The sequence below is a fragment of the Octopus sinensis genome, linkage group LG10, assembly GCF_006345805.1.
Source record: "Octopus sinensis linkage group LG10, ASM634580v1, whole genome shotgun sequence".
Lineage (NCBI taxonomy): Eukaryota > Metazoa > Mollusca > Cephalopoda > Octopoda > Octopodidae > Octopus > Octopus sinensis.
The window spans coordinates 71,369,190-71,388,654 of record NC_043006.1 but is presented as its reverse complement, the minus strand read 5'-3'; the positions used below and the strand labels follow the sequence as shown (position 1 = coordinate 71,388,654).

The 19,465-nt window shown below is 36.2% G+C and overlaps 1 protein-coding gene and 1 long non-coding RNA gene across 4 annotated transcripts in view; one reads left to right on the top strand and one right to left on the bottom strand.

Moving 5' to 3' along the window:
* Nucleotides 1-186: 186 nt before the first annotated feature.
* Nucleotides 187-19,465, bottom strand: part of LOC115216327 (RNA-binding protein 45) — a 50,818-nt gene continuing 31,539 nt past the window's right edge. Inside the window, exons 9-12 of one of the 3 annotated variants that reach the window (XM_036506782.1) lie at nucleotides 19,385-19,451; nucleotides 17,764-18,004; nucleotides 15,847-16,037; nucleotides 187-2,301 (exon numbers count right to left, since the gene is read on the bottom strand). In XM_036506782.1, the coding sequence (XP_036362675.1) occupies nucleotides 15,862-16,037; nucleotides 17,764-18,004; nucleotides 19,385-19,451 (484 nt within the window). In that variant the 3' untranslated portion in view covers nucleotides 187-2,301; nucleotides 15,847-15,861. Of the gene's footprint in view, nucleotides 2,302-12,436; nucleotides 13,028-15,846; nucleotides 16,038-17,763; nucleotides 18,005-19,384; nucleotides 19,452-19,465 lie in introns of those variants that run through there. The other 2 variants (XM_029785548.2, XM_029785546.2) reach the window with 2 other exon arrangements.
* Nucleotides 1,249-7,734, top strand: LOC118765164. Its single transcript, XR_005001032.1, has 2 exons — nucleotides 1,249-1,282; nucleotides 7,351-7,734. It is a non-coding gene; the product is annotated as an uncharacterized LOC118765164 (long non-coding RNA).

Here is a 19,465-nt window from a genome sequence, read left to right as displayed (position 1 = left end):
CAATTTAACACATCATGTTCAGACAGGTATATATATGTGTATGCGTGTGTATATAAATATATATATATATATACATACACATACATGCTCTCGCACTCCTTCACATATTCAATGTATGTACATACACACACATTTATATATATATATATAAATATAAATATAAATGTATGTACGTACACACACATTTATATATATATATATATACATACATACACACGCATATAGTATATTTACATGTATAGACTTGTGTACACACAGATGTCTTGGGCAAGGTACCCGAGCTCACCTAAATGCCACACAACTGTCATGTCCTGTGGATTGCAAAACGCTAAAAGGAAGATTGAAACCAACCAACTAAAATAAACAAAAATAAGACAATTTTAAAAACTGTTTTAAATTGGTGAAGAAAAAAGAAACAAAAATAATTCTGAAAGTTCTGAATCTAGGTTCAAATCCTAGTTTATTCACCTCTCCCACCTTTTTTTAAAGCCTTTTTAAAATGTTAAAATTCTACAAGTGGCTGTTCCCACCTCAAATGTAAAGTATATTATTTTAATTTTATTATTATCATCATTATTATTATTATTAATATTATTCTTATTATTATTGTGTGTAATATTTGTCCTTGTTGTCTTTATTTTGTTTGTTTCATTTTTTTTTTGTTTTGAAATTGGGTGATATTTACTGATGTCAAAATATAATATTTCTAGGGAGCAACTATTTGGGTGAAAAATAAAAATTTTAAAAAACACTACAATCACATTGTCCCCTACTGTGTCAAAGGTCAGCTCTCTATCTAAACAAAGCTGATTATCTTGGTGACTTTTTTATGTAACTTGTTAGTAGGTGTGTATGACTGACCATTTGACTTTTTCAGGGTATCTGTGTCTCTTCGTCTTTATTTCTCTCTCTCTCACACACACTCAGAGCTGAGTCCATGCATAGACATAGTGTTGTTAATGCAGGTGTGCCTGTATTTATCTATCTGTCTATCCAATCACCCACACAAAAATATGTATGTATATAATAATGAACTATTAAGTTGATGGAAGTAGCTACACTCATTTACACACGTGTGTGTGTGTTTATGAATGCATGTATATATACACACATGCATTTAGGGACAAAATAATGGAAACAGCTTGTTAAATGTAAGTTTTATTATTTATTACTGAGATCAACTTTGCCTTTCATCTTCTCAGGATCGATAAAGTACCAATCAAGTACTGGGGTCAAAACTGCTGACCTTGAGCCAAAATTTGAAATCCTCATTTAATATAGGGTTAGTCCACCTTTGGTATCAATCACAATTTTAATGTTGAAGAATTGATTCAATCAGGTTCTGGATAGTTGTCAGGGGAATTTTGAGACATTCTTCAATTAAAACCTGCTTCAGCTGTAACTGTGAGAATGGCAAAGGGAAGCAGCTCCTCACTTGCTGCTCCAAAAGACCCATATTGAGATCTGGTGATTGTGGGGTCCAATCCAAGTGGTCTACTTCACTATTGTGCTCTTTATAACAATTTTGAATAACATTATCTATGTGAATTGGCACATTTATTGTCCTGGAAGATTTTATTGCTATCAAGGAACAATGTTTGTACCATACGATGGACATAATCTGCCAAAATACACAGTCTTTGGAGTTAACTCTGCCGAGTTGAATGACCAAAAGCTCAAGAGAATTCCATGATAAAGCTGTCCAAAATATAACAGAGCCACTTCCATATTTCACAGAAGGAGCCAGTTAGGGTTAAAGGCTTTCTTGGTCTGTATCTAGAGATAAACTTACTTTGAAGTTGGGGAAAAAGAGTGAATGACAATTCGTCAGAGAAATTGACATTGTTCTGTTGACTACTTCTGATAGTTTAGACACCATTTTATCCACCTACCAAACATCAACATGATGCAGAACAGGTGAGGTTTAGCAATTTCAGGCCTCCAATAGTACCCAGCTTTATGGAGCTCAAAACAAATGGGTTTTCTTGACACAGAGTTGACAAGATGGTAATTTAGTTCTCCTGTCACATTTACTGCTGTAGTTTGATAGTTTTAAGACAATATATTTCGCTATTCTGTGGTCCCTCTCTGCAAGCTTTGGGTTCCATCCAGAATTGCACTGGCCAGAGGCAATTTTTGTTCCTTGGGTGTGGAATGCCAATGTTATTTTAGAGACTGTAACCTCTCAAAACATTAAACAATTCCAGCAGTTTCAGTGAATGAAGCTCCAGCCATTCGTGTTCCAAAAATTTGTCCTATATGGAAATCAAATAGAACAAGCATTTTAATTTATTTAAATATTATCTGAAAAAGAAAAAGAAAAAAACCAGCGGGCTTGTATCATGAAGTACAAGGCATACAAACACATACAGATTTGAACAGTTTGGAATTTGTATACGTATTTATATACCACAGGTTTGATGATACAAAAAGGGAAAAATAGAACCTTTTATCTTTTACTTGACTGTGGCCATGCTGGGGCACCACCTTGAAGGGTTTTAGTCTTATTCTATTGGTCTCTTTTGCCAAACTGCTAAATTACTGGGGTTGTCAAACAGTGTTGGTGGGGCAAACATATATATGATGGGCTTCTTTCAGTTTCCGTCTACCAAATCCACTCACATGGCTTTGGTCGGCCATAGTAGAAGACACTTGCCCAAGGTGCCATGCAGTGAGACTGAACCCAGAACCGTGTAGTTGGGAAGCAATCTTCTTATCACACAGCCATGCCTATGTATATATATATATCATCATCATCATTTAATATCCGCTTTCCATGCTGACATGGGTGGAACAGTTTGACAAGAGCTGACCAGGCAGAAGCCTGCACCAAACTTCTGTAACTGTTTTGGCAGGATTTTACGGCTGGATACTCTTCCTAACACCAACCACTCAGCAGAGTGAAAATATATATATACACATACATACACAAACACATTTATATCCCGTATACATAACTGAAACAGTATCAAATTAATATAGCCACCCATGTCTCATATTCAATATATATACATTAACAGGCCAGTTACTGTATTATTTGTCATCAGGTAATACTTCTTATGCATGTGCTGTTTTAAAGACAATAAATATCAGAGATGAAAATCCATTCCAGCAGTGACAAGTGAGAATGACAGGTGTTTATGTCCATGTAACTTAGCAGTTCAGCAAAAGAGACTGATAGAGTAAGTACCAGGTTTTATAAAAGTGCTGAGGGCTGATTCATTTGCGAAAACAAAAGATTCTTTAAGGCAGTGCCCCAGTCTGGCTATAGTCTTAATGATTGAAAAAATTTGAAGATAAAGAAATTAATCACATTAATGATGTTTGGAATTAAAGAAAGTCATCAAAGTCAATACATTCCAGAAGGAAGAAAAGAGCCTGGCAAGTGACTTTGTTAGCTGTGAACTGTTTTCACGGTTCAAGTGCAGGACATGGGAAAATAAACAGCCATGTACAATGGAAATGCCACCCAACAATGAGAAAAAGAACAGCCTATGTACTATCTGCAACTTACAGGTAAAACCAAGAGAGTGAGAGAAAAACACACATTTCCTGTGTTTCAATTTAACTTAAAAAATTGTTTGGAAGGATTAAATTTTATTTCTTAAATAGGTACAAGCCCAGAAAATTGGATGAGAGAAAATGATTATTCCACTCTGTAATTGTTTCCCATAAAACAGAGTATTTGATTGGTGCTTTATTTGGACAGGTTGCTCTCATCAGGTTTTCAACTCAGAATGTAGAGAGCTTGACCAAATTTGGTTCAACACATCCACCAATCTCTATATATATAAAGCTGAAGTTGTTTGTGTGTGGCAGGTATCTCCTTTGAGACCCTGTGGCGAAGTTGACCAAAATATGATAGAAGGCTTGCTCTTCTTTCCGTAGAAGAAAAAATTCAAATCGGACCATGTTAACACCAAAAATTATTTACATCAAAAAGGTGCTTTTTTTCTATGAAAATCCCTATTTTTCACGATTTTTTGACTGCTGTGTCGCCATTTTTTGGTATATTTCAACCAGAAAAATGTTCACTTAAAGCTACATAATGCAAAATTTTTACTTTTCAAAAATTCCAATTCTAAAGGGCTGAAACAAACCCGAGCAATGCCGGGTGATTACTGTTATTTATATAAAACTAGACTCTCTGTAGGTCACCGGAAAACTCTGAGTTTCCTAGCAACGGAGTTTTGTTTCATGGGTTTTTTCTTTTCCAGGTTATTTTGCATGCTTTCAATGAATGCGATATTGAAAGGTTAGAGTTTCTTCCCTTTCAGGATGAAGTTAAATTCAGAACATTTTCCCATTATGCACCGTTTTGGGTATTTATACCCCCAAATATCTACTGCTCCAATTTACATGAAACTTGTTTCATTCTGTTCGTACTAACATTTCATGGTAATGGGAAATATTCATAGTATTTTCCCATTATGCTCCAGTTTGGCTGGGTAACATTGCAAGCAAGATTCAAACTGACTTTTAATGTATTATAGATAATTTTGATTCTTAAACTTGTTTGAAATAATAACTTTAGAAAGAAGTTCCTAAGTGAAATTATATTGGAAGTTTTAAATTTAAATAGGAAAACTTTAAACTTGAGATTTTGCAGTGGGGAACAAGAAATGGTTTCAGGAAGGGTTGTCAATCCATAGCTACTAGGAATATTAACCCTTACAATACCAACCCGGCCAAAACCGCCTCTGGCTCTGTAGTACAAAAGTCATGTTTACATAAGTTTTGAATTTAAATCTTCCACCAAACATTAGTCACAATTTATGTTCCTAACACTAGCTTAATGATAATGAACTTATTTTATTAAATTTTTTGTTATATTTAAAATCAGTTGAAAGAAACAGAGCATCTCAAAATAAATATGGTAACAAAATGGTTAACACTATCATGCCATGTTACTACTATAGTGGAAATAGCCTAAACATAATCTCTACTGGATTCTTGTTAAAGCAGTAATGAACAACATGTAGAAAAAGATAAAATATAAAAAAGGCAAGCAATGATGTTGCAGTTTTATAGTTGAGTGTGCTTATGATTCATTGTTAATGGTGTCTTCCATAGCTGTTTACTTTTTAATTGAAAACAAAAACATTTTTGTAATGAAATGAACATGTGATGCACCCAGCATTTCATCTGGTAAACAAGCATGGACTAGACCCTTCACGATATAGAATATATGTATGTGTGTGTGTGTATGTTTGTCTTTGTCCCCCACCACCACTTGACAACCAGTGTTGGTGTGTTTACATCCAACTAAAAATTCAAGGTTGTGTCCCAACCTGGCTGCAGCCTAATGACTGAAACAAGTAACAAATAAAAGACAAGAGATCCTTGACAAACACCACAGTCTTTATCATTCCAACAGCCACAATGGTTTAATATTTGGGCAAAAAATAAACCAAACCAAAAATTTAATTATGAAGTCAATAAAAACACAGACAACAATTTGGATAAAGATCTAGGGGAAATTTGTTTTATTTCCTCCTGTTTTTATTTAGAAATATCTAATAAAAAGAAAAAAAGAATTTTAAAACAGAAAAAAAAAAGAGAAAAAAAAAGCAAATACTGAATTTGGATATGAAAACCAAAACATTTTTTGTTTGTTTCTGTTATGGTGACAAGTTATTGAATGAGAGACCTGAATATAAACAGCCTCATGTTAACCGTAAAACAATGGTTGAGTTATGCAAACTGGAACAGGTCTCTAGTTTCTGATGGGAAAAACTCAATGATTAAGCTATACTGTAAAAGATCCTAATATTAACAAGCAACCACATACAGATGGAAATACTACATATATTTGTTTTTAACAGTGGAACTGAAAACAGATAAATAACATGCAAATATTGGATTAAAAATATTCTTGAAGAGAAAAAACTGAAGGCTGCCCATAGGTAGAACATTTGTTACATTTACAGAAGACATCAATTCATGTCCTATGGACAGCCTTCAACGTTTTCTATCAATGGTTTTTTTTTTTTAAACCAGTATTTGCATAGCTTTATTTTCTTTGAGTTTCACTGTTAAACACGAATTTATGTCTCAATGTTTCTAAATTCTTAAGATGTAAATAATATATACAATAAAACACCACTAGGTCAAAAGCCTAGACCACGGAATTCCTGACATTGTTTCCATGGAAACTCTTATGTGAACAAGAACTACATGACCAGCTTGACAAACAACAATAGGAACCACATGGCTAGCTTGACCAACAAACACCTGGAACTATAAAGCTAGCTTGACCAATGGAGAGGTGAAACTACAGGGCTAACTTAGCCAACAAACAGCTGGAAGTGTTTGACTAGTTTGACCAAGAACACACTAACACATTTTACTTTTTGTCTTTAAATGCAAGAGGATAAGTTTTTTCCCCCTGAATTAACTTATCAACTTGTACATGTTTATATATGTGTATGTGTGTGTGTGTGTGTATATATATATATATATATATATATATATATATATAAAAGCTGCTTATTGGGATCACTTTTGGATGAAGATTTTAATAACAATAACCAGCTGTAAGTTCATTTCAAATGGTTTGAGACCCACTAATTCTGAGAACAATAACCATTTGAAAAAAGTTTTTGATTGCATATGCATCTATATATATATATATATATATATATATAATATATATATAAACACACATATATGTATATATATATGATTATTGGAAGCTGAAACTTCACAAACCATAGCTACTGAGTTCCTTGCTTTTGATCTTTGGGTGAGAATGAAGACTGGAATATAAGACATGGTTTAAATATTAAACAGGAGAGATTGTAAATGCTTGAACATCAAGACTAACTGCGATTGGATAATGTCATCAGAGCAATAAGAGCTAATTGTACAAAAAAATAAAAAAGAATGGAAGGAGGACAAGTTGGAATTTGTTGGTTGGAAGGAGAAGGAAATAAAGAAATCACTATATATGTGAAACAATTTGCACCTACCTTAGTTTTTATTGTTCAAACCTGTAAGTTGTGTTTAAGTAAGAAACTTTTCATTTTATTTCACAATAAATGAAAGGCCTGAACTAACTTCCTGTAGGCACAATTCTCAATATCTACTTTGTAATTTTCCTTCCAGTATTCTTCCTAATAATTTATTATTTTAATCTTGTTTGGACAGGCTTTTTGCTACCATATTTTTGGCCTTCCCTCCAGTTGCTATGCCAAACACTTTTAGTATCCTTTAAAATCATCTTTGATGTTATTTCCTCTTCCTAAACCAGTCTTGTATTTTACATTCTTGCAATTTTAAAAATTACTTTTCTTCTCCCAAACTCACTAACCGCTTGATTATCATTGTTTCTTATTTTCTGTACAACAGTTCTATGGTCAATCCTGCAGCGGAAATAGCCGAAACGTAATCTCTACCATTTCCCAAGTGGTAATGAACAACACAAGTAGAAAAAGAAGATTAAAAATTAAAATTAGGCAACTGATCTCATTGCAGCTTCATAGTCATGTGTGTTTATGGCATCTCCCACCACTTTCGTATTTAATTGAAAAAAATGTATATTTTTGTGATGAAGTGTGTAATGAAATGAGCAAGACTTTTTTACAGTTGAGGAAATTATTGATGATATTTATTCTTCAGATGAGCAAGAAGTTTACCCTTACACAAACGCAGACAATGAGAGTGATTTGGACAATCAAACTGATGAAAGTAGTGATTCAGGTGAACAAATACAATAGTGGAGAGATAGGCCTATTATTGTTATTCCCCTAAATTTTTTTTTGTGGTGATGGGGTGGGGGGATCCCATCCATTAGTTTGCCTGCAATCTTGATCTGTGAATGCAACTATTTATTTTTGTGCTCAGGAGCCCAGATAGAGGGTAAAGTTAGACACACAAAGGCCCAGGTCTGACAGGGTTGATAAAATCCTTTTGTTCCAAAAATATTATCCAATCAAAGTTTGTCTAGGTATTAAAACATCTCTATTTTAACCTTTTTTAAACAAAGTCTTATGTTTCAGTCTTCAAAACTGCTCTAAGACTGGAAATACAAAACTCAGTCATGATCTGTGAAGTATCAACTTCCATTAAGATGTAATACAGTACTCTACCTTCTTTACTGAATACTCCCTTTCCTCTTTCTTCATACTCGACCACTTTTGCTATATGAAATGTTAAGCATCAAAGAACATAGCTATTTTCACTAACTTTAATATATAAATGTCAAAAAGCACACATATGGTGTATACATGTGAACACACACATATGTATATATGAAGTAGTAGTTTTAGTTTTTGTTCTAGTTAGTATTTTTTTCAGAAAACAATTCAACCACAGAGTAGGAGTGAAAGCTTGTTTAGCAAATAAAGACTGGTTATAGTAAGATTTGAAACTTAATCTCACACACACACACACATTAGAAATTCCAGCATTTAAAAAACTTCACTTAATTGAGGACTAAACAAAATTTATCTCACTTGAAAAATAACCCCAGACATGAGCATATTCACTACTTTGTAACACACAGACAGAAAATGATGAATTAGAATCATTAAAACACAAAAAAGTAAAACTAATTAAATGAGAGAGCGGAAGGGGTAGAAGAAAAAGGAACGCAAAAAGAATAATTTGAGAATCAAACATGTCGGAATGGTTTGAAATGTAGTCAAAGTCTTTGCACTGCTGCTGAGACAGTCTCGCTTAACTAACCAATGTCCAGTGAAGTGGAACTACTGCTGCCACCACCACCCACCATCATCATCATCAAGGAATTCCCTTCATAACAGGAAGAAGATATTGCTACTTAATCATATACATATATATATGTGTGTGCGTGTATATATATATATATATATATATAAATATATATATATATATATATCTCACTGGTTCCATCCTAATGACAAGACTGTGGCCATGCTGGAGCACTACCTTCTAAAGTATAGTCAATTACACCAATGCTTCCCCTACCTCCACATTACGTATTTTATTGACCTCAGAAGGATGGAAAGCAAAATGGCTCTAAACAAAAACTGAAGGGGTGTAACCAAACATGACACTGTCCCAACAGATTCGGCCTGATGAGTAGCTAGCAGATTACTCTTTGTTTGGGCAATTACTACCTCCGAGGTTCTGCTAGCTAGGAAACATATGTAGCTTGGATTTTTATCTACTCCATTCTCCAATTTTGGATTTTTATTGACATGCATGACAACCCCAGCTTCTAACTGTAAGCTATAAAGTAACTTTTTTCAGCTTATCAAACTTCAATATGGGAAAAATTTACAACCTTCTACGCCAATAAACCATTATTGTTCCTGAAAGTCGTTTTTTTATTACCTTCTATGGACTGCTTGAAGCTTACTAACTTCCTACACCTTGATCCTTGGAGCTAATCTTTACATACACATACATACATACATACATATATATATATATATATATATATATATATATATATATATATATATGGACATCTTATGGAAGGAACGCATCCTCCAGTAGGCAAACATCCTGCAGCTCAGACACCTCAGATAAGTAGGTCACATTTCATGCTTGGACAAATCCAGAATGTCAAAGGCCATATTCTACAGGAGCACAGCCAGGGCAAAAGAGACAGAGAAGCCCCCAGGAAACATTTCAAAGACCAACTGAAACACCACCTCAACCAGGCAGGGATACACATCCACAGAGTGGGAAGGAGTCACAGCACAGAGGGAGGTGTGGCAAGACTGCATCTCCAAAGGCTAGAACAACTGCGGCAGATGAGAAGGAAGGGACCACCACCATTATGACCCCTATCTGACCAAAGCCTACATATCTGCCCCAAGTGCACCAGAGCCTGTCATTGAAGGATTGGTTTACATAACCATTTAAAGGCTTGTTGCTGTTCCTCAGTCTTCAGGCACAAAGAACTGCCATCATCACCTTCCTCATCATATATATTCTTTTACCTTTTACTTGTTTCAGTCATTACTGTGGCCATACTGGGGCATTGCCTTGAAACACTTTTAGTTGAATGAATTGACCCCAGTTTTTCATTTTCTTTAAGTGTGGTACTTATTCTATCGATCTCTTTGCTAAACACATCAAACTCTTTGAGGACATAAACAAACCAACGCCAGTTGTCAAGTAGTGGTGGGGAACAAACACAGGTACAAAGGCACATGTGTGTGTGTGCGTGTATGAAAGGCTTCTTTCAGTTTCTGCTAACCAAATTCACTTGCAAGGCTTTAGTTAATCTGAGGCTATAGTAGAAGTCACTTGCCCAAGTTGCTACGCAGTAGTACTGAACCTGGAACCATGTGATTGGGAAGCAAGCTACTTACCACACAACCACATCTGTCCTCTGAAGGAGTAAATGTGTAGTCAAACATCAACCATAAAGGGAATTATAATCAGAAAGAGGAAGGCAAAATCCACAGACCAAAGTACATGAAGTCCAGTGGTCTACCATTTCTCAAGTCCATTGAACAGGCGTGGCTGTGCTGTTAAGGAGCCGGCTTTCTAACCATGTGATCTTGGGTTCAATCCCACTGCATGGTACCTGAAGCAAGTGTCTTCTACTATAACCCTGAGCTGGCCAAAGCCTTGTGGGTGGATATGATAGATGGAAACTAGAAGAAGCCTGCTTTATTTATGTGTGTGTATATATATATATATATATGTGTGTGTATGTGTTTGTGGATCCTTGTCTTGACATCACATGATGGCTGTAAATGAGTATTACTGTCATACAAAGGATGTTGTTCGTCAGGTGGGGGTTGGCAACAGGAAGAGCATCCAGCTATAGAGTATCTCCCTCAAGAAATTCTGTATGACCCATTTGAGCATTGAAAATTGACCATTAAATGATGATGATGATGATAATGATGATTTTGATGATGATTGCCATTATTTATTATTATTGTTATTATTTTATTATTATTATTATTATTGTTGATGTTACGATTGTTACAATGCCAAACAAAATGGCTTTGTTTCTGCTCTTTACATTCTGAGTTCAAACTTTCAAGCCAATTTTGCCTCTCATCCTTTTAGGGCCAATGAAATATGGTAACAATCAAGTACTGGGAGTAATGTAATAAACCAGATTCTCCCCATAAAATTGCTGGCCTTGTGCCAAAATCAGAGGCAATTATTATTGTTGTTATTGTTATGGTTAGTATTGTTGTTATTATTATTATTATTATTATTATTACTGCTACTTCTATTGAGTAGCAAAGGAGAATAGACTGAATGAGAAGAAGAGAAAGAAAAAGAGTTCCCATGCCCACCACCCACGAGGTGTGTAATGGATTTTTATTAAGTCACACAAACATGTCAGCTGTAAAGAAATGTAGGTTGAATTGGGACTAGTTTTCCGTCTCAGTTCGTTGCTAAGATTGTCAGGAGTTCTAGTTTGGACCTTTCCACATTCCTTCTCTCACTTGTGCCATTTGGCACCCACCCCCACCCCACCGAGAAGTATGCAGGGAAAATAAAAATGTGTAAATATGTATATATATATATATATATATATATATACACACACATATACACTTTTACTTGTTTCAGTCATTTGACTGTGGCCATGCTGGAGCACCACCTTTAGTCGAGCAAATCGACCCTATTCTTTGTAAACCTAGTACTTATTCTATCGGTCTCTTTTGCCGAACTGCTAAGTTACGAGGACGTAAACACACCAGCATCGATTGTCAAGCGATGTTGGGAGGACAAACACAGTCACACAAGCACATACATATATATATATATATATATATATATATATATATATACGACGGGCTTCTTTCAGTTTCCATCTACCAAATCCACTCACAAGGCTTTGGTCGGCCCGAGGCTATAGTAAAAGACACTTGCCCAAGGTGCCACGTAGTGGGACTGAAGCCTGAACCATGTGGTCGGTAAACAAGCTACTTACCACACAGCCACTCCTACGCCTATATATATATATATATATATATATATATATATTTAAAATTTTATAATTTTATATCTACTTTGAAAATTTAACCCTTTAGCATTTAAACCAGCCGTTTCCAGCCAAAATATTCTACCTGTTTTATGCTCAAACAGGCCAGGTCTGGCCTCTCGTACCTACCCTTCAATGTCATTCTAAAAATAAACAACCACATCATCAAAATCTCGAAGCCATTAGATAATGCATGATTAATTTAAAACATTGTGAATAAATAAGCAGAACATTTGACAGAGCAATCTCAATGCTAATGGGTTAAATTACCTTTTCCTCGTTTGTAAATTAAAAACTCCGATCATAGACCACTAAATGTTTCAGTAGTTAATGTAATAAAAGTAGTAACAGTAGTAGTAAATTGTAGTAGTAGTAGTAGTTGTTGTTGTTATAAGAGGGTTTTCCATGTACTCAGGTGGTCAGCTGTTGTGTAAGTGATGTCACTGTCATTACACTGACCAGTTATAATCCAATCAGTGTGAGAGATGGTCAGTTTGACATTGTCCACTTCTCTGCATACAGTTTCTATAGTCTTTTTGTTGTTTTTTTTCACCATTTCTCTTCAAATCTGTTTCGCATTTTTTTTTTTCAGGCCGCACATTTCCAAAATCTTTTGTAGTTTTTAAAATACTAATTGTAAAAACATAGTTTTACAACACACACACACAATCTCATTTTGATGCACATGCATATAAAACCACATGTACCCATGTTCACACACACACACACAAAATCACTGATACCAACATACACACTCGCACAGTGGCACACATATACACACACACACGCAATGCTCTCACACAAGCGGCTTACTCAGGCTTTGGTTTTTAATGTCGATTCTGAAGATTTACAGCTGGCTCAGGTGTGTCGTAGCAGTTATCGTCAAGTCTGTTGAAGTAGCAGTAGCAGTAGTAGTAGTAATAATAATAATAGCAGTAGTAGTAGTAGTAGTAGATGTAGTATGAATAGTTATAGTAGTTGTTGGTGTTGTTGTTGTCGTCGTCGTGGGAAAGGTGTGTCAGAAGGAAGGTTGTCATCGTAACAAGTGGAAACCAATGAGGCCACCTGCAAATAGGTCTGGAAATAGAAGCAAGGTAACAAATCAGGATTTGAAATGAAAATAAATAATTGATAATAATAATTAAATCTCTAAAATTGATTTCTTTTTGGTAGTTGTCACGTCTTTTTTTTATTTTTTTGCTCTAAAACCAAAGAAATAAATAAAACGAAAGGGAAAAAATAGCAACAAAAATATACCAAAATAGGACTTAAAAAATAAAAAGAAAGGGGGGGAAGATGTGGAATTGTGATAAAAGAGAGCTATTGGTTCGTTAGTGTCTGAGGTGAAAGGTAGGAAGGAAGAAGAACTCATTGTTAGTAGAAGTTCTTTTATTTACTTCCACCTTGGGCCAAGTTTCCAAAATTTACAAGGAATTAGCTGGCTGCAAAACAAAAATGTTCACATGCAAATAAATACAACAGGCACAGTTGTTGCACTGGATAAAAACACTTGTTGTTGTCGTTATTGTTAATGAGAGAGGAAGACAGATGAACAGACACACAGTATACAAATGGTACTAATACAATTCAGTTAAGTTGTTTTTAAACTCTCAGTAAGTCCTAATCCAACAGAACTGTAATCAAGACATTCCAGCTGTGACCATATCACTTTTCATTTGGACATTATCCAAAGTGTCCTTTCTTATAGTTGAAAACCCTCCTGCCCCATCTAGCCCTAATTAACCAATCCTACAATCGTCAAAGAGGATTTATCTCATCATATATTCAAACATAGAGGACCTTGGACAAAAGTGTAAATTGAGAAAGATTTGGCTGTGTTTTACTTTTTTTTTTATAGCAGACTTTGTCGGTTCAATTAGAAATAGCAACAGAGGCCATTACCACTGTAAGAGAGAGAGAGAGACTATGACTACCACTTTCACTGCTTTATTTTAATAGCTTAGACAAGAAAGCGCAATGCTCTTGACCCTTTTCAGGACCTTCCAGATTAGCAGGAAGAAGGGCAGTTATTCTCATACCAGATACCTGGCTCAAATACTAGGAGACTGGACTCTGCTGAAGAGACACAAAGGCCAGTGGTTGTGTTAAATACAGTGACAGACAAAGTTTATCACCCAAGAACATGAAGTGTCTCTCCAACAAGTTATTAGTGGAGCCAAGATTATAGTGTAAGACACTTGCCCAAGGTGCCATTTAGTGGAATAGAACCCAAAGTCACCTAGTTGTGAAGAGAACTCCTTAACCATAGGGTGTATTACACTGGCTCTGAGCAGGAAGTCTTCAAGAACACACCAGGGATTTGGAGACCTTTATGTAACCATCATATCTATTTTTGTCAGATGGCTTATTTCTTGGAACAACTGGTTTTGTGGAAGGATGGGTGATAAAACAGATGGACGGAAGGATAGCTGGCCTTCTTTACTTCCTACACTAATCTCTGAATACTAAAGTGAAAGCCAAGGATGATTGTGACAGCAGACATTACAGTGAGGTAGAAGGTATGGCTTTGAAAGATAGGGCCATTGAGAGAGAGATAGGGAAAATACTGTCTGTATTGGCAGTCAAATTAAGACAGTCAGGTAAGGCAATCAATCCAGGTAAGACAATCAGTCCAGGTGAGACAATGAGGTAAGGCAATCAGTTCAGGTGAGACAACGAGGTAAGGCAATCAGTTCAGGTGAGACAGTCAGAAAACGCAATCAGTCCAAGTGAGACAATCGGGTAAGGCAATCAGTCCGAATGAGACAATCGGGTAAGGCAATCAGCCCAAGGGAGACACTCAAGTAAGGCAATCGGTCCAAGTGAGACATGATTTGACAATTAGTCGAGTGAGACGTGGTAAGGCAATCAGTTTGGGTAAGATAGATGATAAAACAATTAGTCTAGGTGAAACAATCAAAGTAAAGCAATCAAACTATACAAATGGCCTATAGGAGTGGTGAAGCTATTTGTTTTGTTTAATGTCTAGTTAAATAAATAGGAGTAAGCAGAACTTCTGCAAGACACATATCAAGAGTGGAGGCATTAGATTGTAGGACACAGGTTAGGGGGCAGGGCCTTAGCCTCAACCCGATTATCAACTTAAAATTAGGAAGGAAAACAAATGTGACATACACAGTAGGTAATATGAAAACAGTGTCTAGATTCTACAACAACAGCACTATGTTGTTAAAGTGACACACAACTGGGAGAAATTAGACTATGTAAATTAGTGTAAAAATTTATATTAAGACTGATACAAACACAAAGTTAGCCAACATACCAGACTGGCTTTTCCATAAAATGATATCAGCAAGAAATTAGCCCATATACCTGGCCGACGTTTCTGTATAATAACACCAATGAGAAATTAGCCCATGTACAAAACTGACCTTTCAATAAACCACCCGTTTCTGATGGGCTTAGCCTTAAATACCATGTAAAAAATTTCATCAAACATTAGACCTTACAGCCCATTCATATACCATAGCAGTGATATATGTTTGAGAGATTAGCTCGTTAAAATATATCCTCATTAACACACAAACCAATTAATTCCTTAGTTGTCAACAGTGGAAAATTAACAAATGTTGTTGGTATTTGGCAACTCCAGCCTGCAATAGCAGACATAGTGGTTTTAGATTTAAAGGAAATGATGATGATGATGATGATAATGATGATGATGATGGTGGTGGTGGTGGTGGGGATGATGGTGGTGAACATAATGAGTGAGATGGTGTTTTTAATTGAGGATTATAGCAATAGCTATGTTCCAATAAAATCGTGCACAGGTATGCACACGCACACACAGACACACACACACACACACACACAACAAGCACACATCTTCAGGAAAGGGAAAAGGAGATGAAAAGAAAGCTCAAATACTTGCATACATTTGCTTATTATCCTTAAAGTCTCTGCTTTTTCGATGGTCCATCATCTTCACTGGTCGGTGGAACTCCTTTGGGTGGTTCAGCTTCCAGGACTTTCAGGCGTTGTCCTGCAATACTCTGTCCGTGGAGAGTGTGCATGGCTCGACCAGCAGCTTCTTTGCAGGCAAATTTTGCGTAACCATAGTTACGGCCTAGAAAAAGAAAAGTGGAAAAAGAAAACAAAAAAAAAAAAAACAGGAAGGAAATTTCAGTAGGTTGTAGTTATAGGGAGGAAAGATGTGTGAAGTGCTTCATGTGAATGAGGAAAGACTTGCAAGGAGGGTGTATAACTGAGGTGGGAAAACCTTTTAGTGCGGCAAGCAAAAATTTACAAAGGAAAAGGTCTGTGAGCAGATCACAAGTTCTTACTCTTATATCTGTGTAGATCTTAATATCTATGTATAATTTGATATACATTAATAAAGATAAGTTTAACACATTAAATTAATGCGTAACATCTTCATTAATGCTACCACTGAATTTAGGACGTTTATATTACCTATGTGGTATTCTATATTTTTCAGCTAGAGTGTAGTTGGGTCTGGGGGGGGGGGTTTACAAAACAAAATTTCCGTTTAAATGGCAATTATCAGACAAGTTTCTGTTTAAGTCTAACCGTTTTAAGTCATAGTGGAAACATTTCCTATGTTGCAAATAGGCATATGAATATTGTATAAATTTTATAATTGAAAATTTACTATATTTTGTACATACAAGTATACCAGCCCGTGGGTGAAATAGAATGGGCTTGCAGGCAGGGTTTCCCCACTCCTGGTGTATAATTAGTTCATAGAAGAGATAACTGTAGTAGCAGTACAATAAACAGATTATTAATTCATGTTTGTATTATAATGGTAAGTGACTGTTTAACAACAAGTCTTCATTTAGACACCTATAATATGTGTGTGTGTGGAGGGAAGTATATAACATTTTCTGAGTAATTGCAATTTTGATGAAGTCAGCTTATAGGACAGATCACTATTTTCAATTTTATATAAATCGTAATACAAATTCGGTTAATTATGGTATTCCATTTCATACATAAATTCTCAGTAATGTCATTAACAAACAAAAGCATTTTGCATGGTGTACGAATGGTTCTGCCAGCTAGCCACCTTGGTTTCATTAAATATGGATTCAAATTTTGGCACAAGGCCAGCAACTGTGTGGGGAGGGATGGGGTAAGTTCATTACATTGACCCCAGTGCTCAACTGGTACTTACTTCATTGACTCTGAAAGGATGAAGGCCAAGTCAACCTTGGTAGAATTTAAACTCAGAATGTAAAGATGGACAAAATACCACTAAGCATTTTGCCTGGCATGGTAATGGTTCTGCCAGTTTGCCACCTTGGTTTTGTTAAACATTAAAACTGGACAAATATTCCTTACATTTAAAAGACGTCATCATCATTATCATCGTTTAATGTCTGTTTTCCATGCTGGTATGGGTTAGTCGGTTTGACTGAGGTCTGGAGAGACAGGAGGCTGCACCAGGCTCCAATCTGATCTGACAATGTTTCTACAATTGGATGCTCATCCTAAAGCCAATCACCCTGAAAGTGTAGTGGGTGCTTTTTATGTACCACCGGCACAGGAGCCAGTCACAGGGTACTGGCATCAGCCACGTTTGGATGGTGCTTTTGATGTGCCTTCAGCATCGGAACCAGTCAGGTGGCCTGGGCATCGATTATGTTCACATAGTGCTTTTTACATGCCACCACCATTAATGGATGAGAGGCAATGTTAACCTCAGCACATTGGAACTCACATTGTGAACAATCATAACTAAAAACTCGCATTTTCTTGAACTCTCCTGATTCCACCTGTCCACTGTCTTACATCACAATTTATGAATAACTGAAAAAGGTTTCTCTTACCTGATAACAAATAGACATCAATGAGGTCCCCAAATCGACAGAAACAGTCACGTAGGATCAGTTCTGGGACAGCAGAAGGCTGACAAACTATAAACAGACGTTGACTGACGGGTGTGTCTTCAGATCTTAACGGTTGCGTACGAGGCAGACTAATGTTAGAGTAACGGACACGCTCTAAAACTGGCTCCTTTGCTAAAATACGATCAGGGCTGATGCCCGCTTTCTCCAAAACCATTGCAGCCTGAAAGAGAGAATAATCCATCAATGGATATGTCAAGAGAAATAAGGCAGGATAATAATTATATTTATCCTTTAGCATTCAGATTACCATGACAAATATATGTATACATTCATATTGTTTCGCATTAATCATGGCTTATCTCATAGCTTTGAGATTTCAATGATTGTTTATCCTTAGAATGACATTGTAGTGTAGGTGTAAGAGGCCAGACTTGGCCTGCTTGAACAGAAAATGGGTAGAATATGTGGGCTGGATATGGCCACTTTAAATGCTAAAGGGTTAAGCCATTGGGATAGATAGAGCCTGCTGATATTGTATATTAAACACAATGGATTTAAAAAAATTTTTTTTTTATACAAAATATGAAAAGAAGAAATGTGTTATTATTGACAGTTCCGTAAAAAGCAAAAAATGCCTGAATCTTCCTAAGCAAAGAAAAGCATAATTAAAGAGATCAGTTTTGTTTGTTGATAACAAAAATAGTGGACAGATAGAGATGGCCCAGTCTTATACAGTTAAAGAGAGGCAGAAGAACAAAAGATTGGAAGAATACAGTGAAAGACACAATGTAGATGTGTTTGTGGTGGGGTGTATGTGTGTGTCTTTATGTGTAAATAGGCTCAGGCATGGCTGTAGGATTAAGGTCTGCTTCACAACTAGACAGCTCTGGGTTCAACCCCACTCTGTTCAACATTGAGCAAGTGTCTACTCTGGCCTTTGGACTGACCAATACCTTGCAAGTGGAATTTTGTTGACAGAAAGTGAGAGAGACAGACAGACAGAGACAGAGAGAGGGTATATGATTTAGCGGTTAGGATATTTCAGCTCACAATCAGAGGGTTATTGGATCACTACCCAGAAGTGTGTAATGTTCTGGAGCAAAACACTTTATTTCACGTTGCTCTAATCCACTCAGCTGGCGAAGATGAGTAGTACCCATATTTTAAAGGGCCCAGCCTTGTCACATTCAGTGTCACACAGAATCTCCCTGAGAACTATGTTAAGAGTATGCATGTCTATAGAGTGCTCAGCCACTTACACATTAATTTCACAAGAAGGCTGTTCCATTGATTTGATCAACTGCAACACTTGTCATCATAACCAACAGAGTGCCTATGTATGTATGCAGCAAATGTGTATATATATGTGCATGTGCAGGTCTGTGCTTATGCTTAGCACAGTAAACCAGTGGCAAGTTGTGTCCACGTGAAAACCCTAATGATTGATGATAAGTACTGGGAAGCTAATATGATGGCCAATTCCTTTCAGGATGGGATGTCCCAGCATGGCCTTGGTCCAACAACCAAACCTTGTAAGATAAATTGTGCATGTCTACACACACACACACACACGAACATAAAGAGAGATGTTGCAACTGACCTTCTTGAAAGTATCCTTTGGTGTTGATGTCCAGAGTGGAGAACCGGCTACTGCTCCCTCCATATAACTGTTAATAAAAAT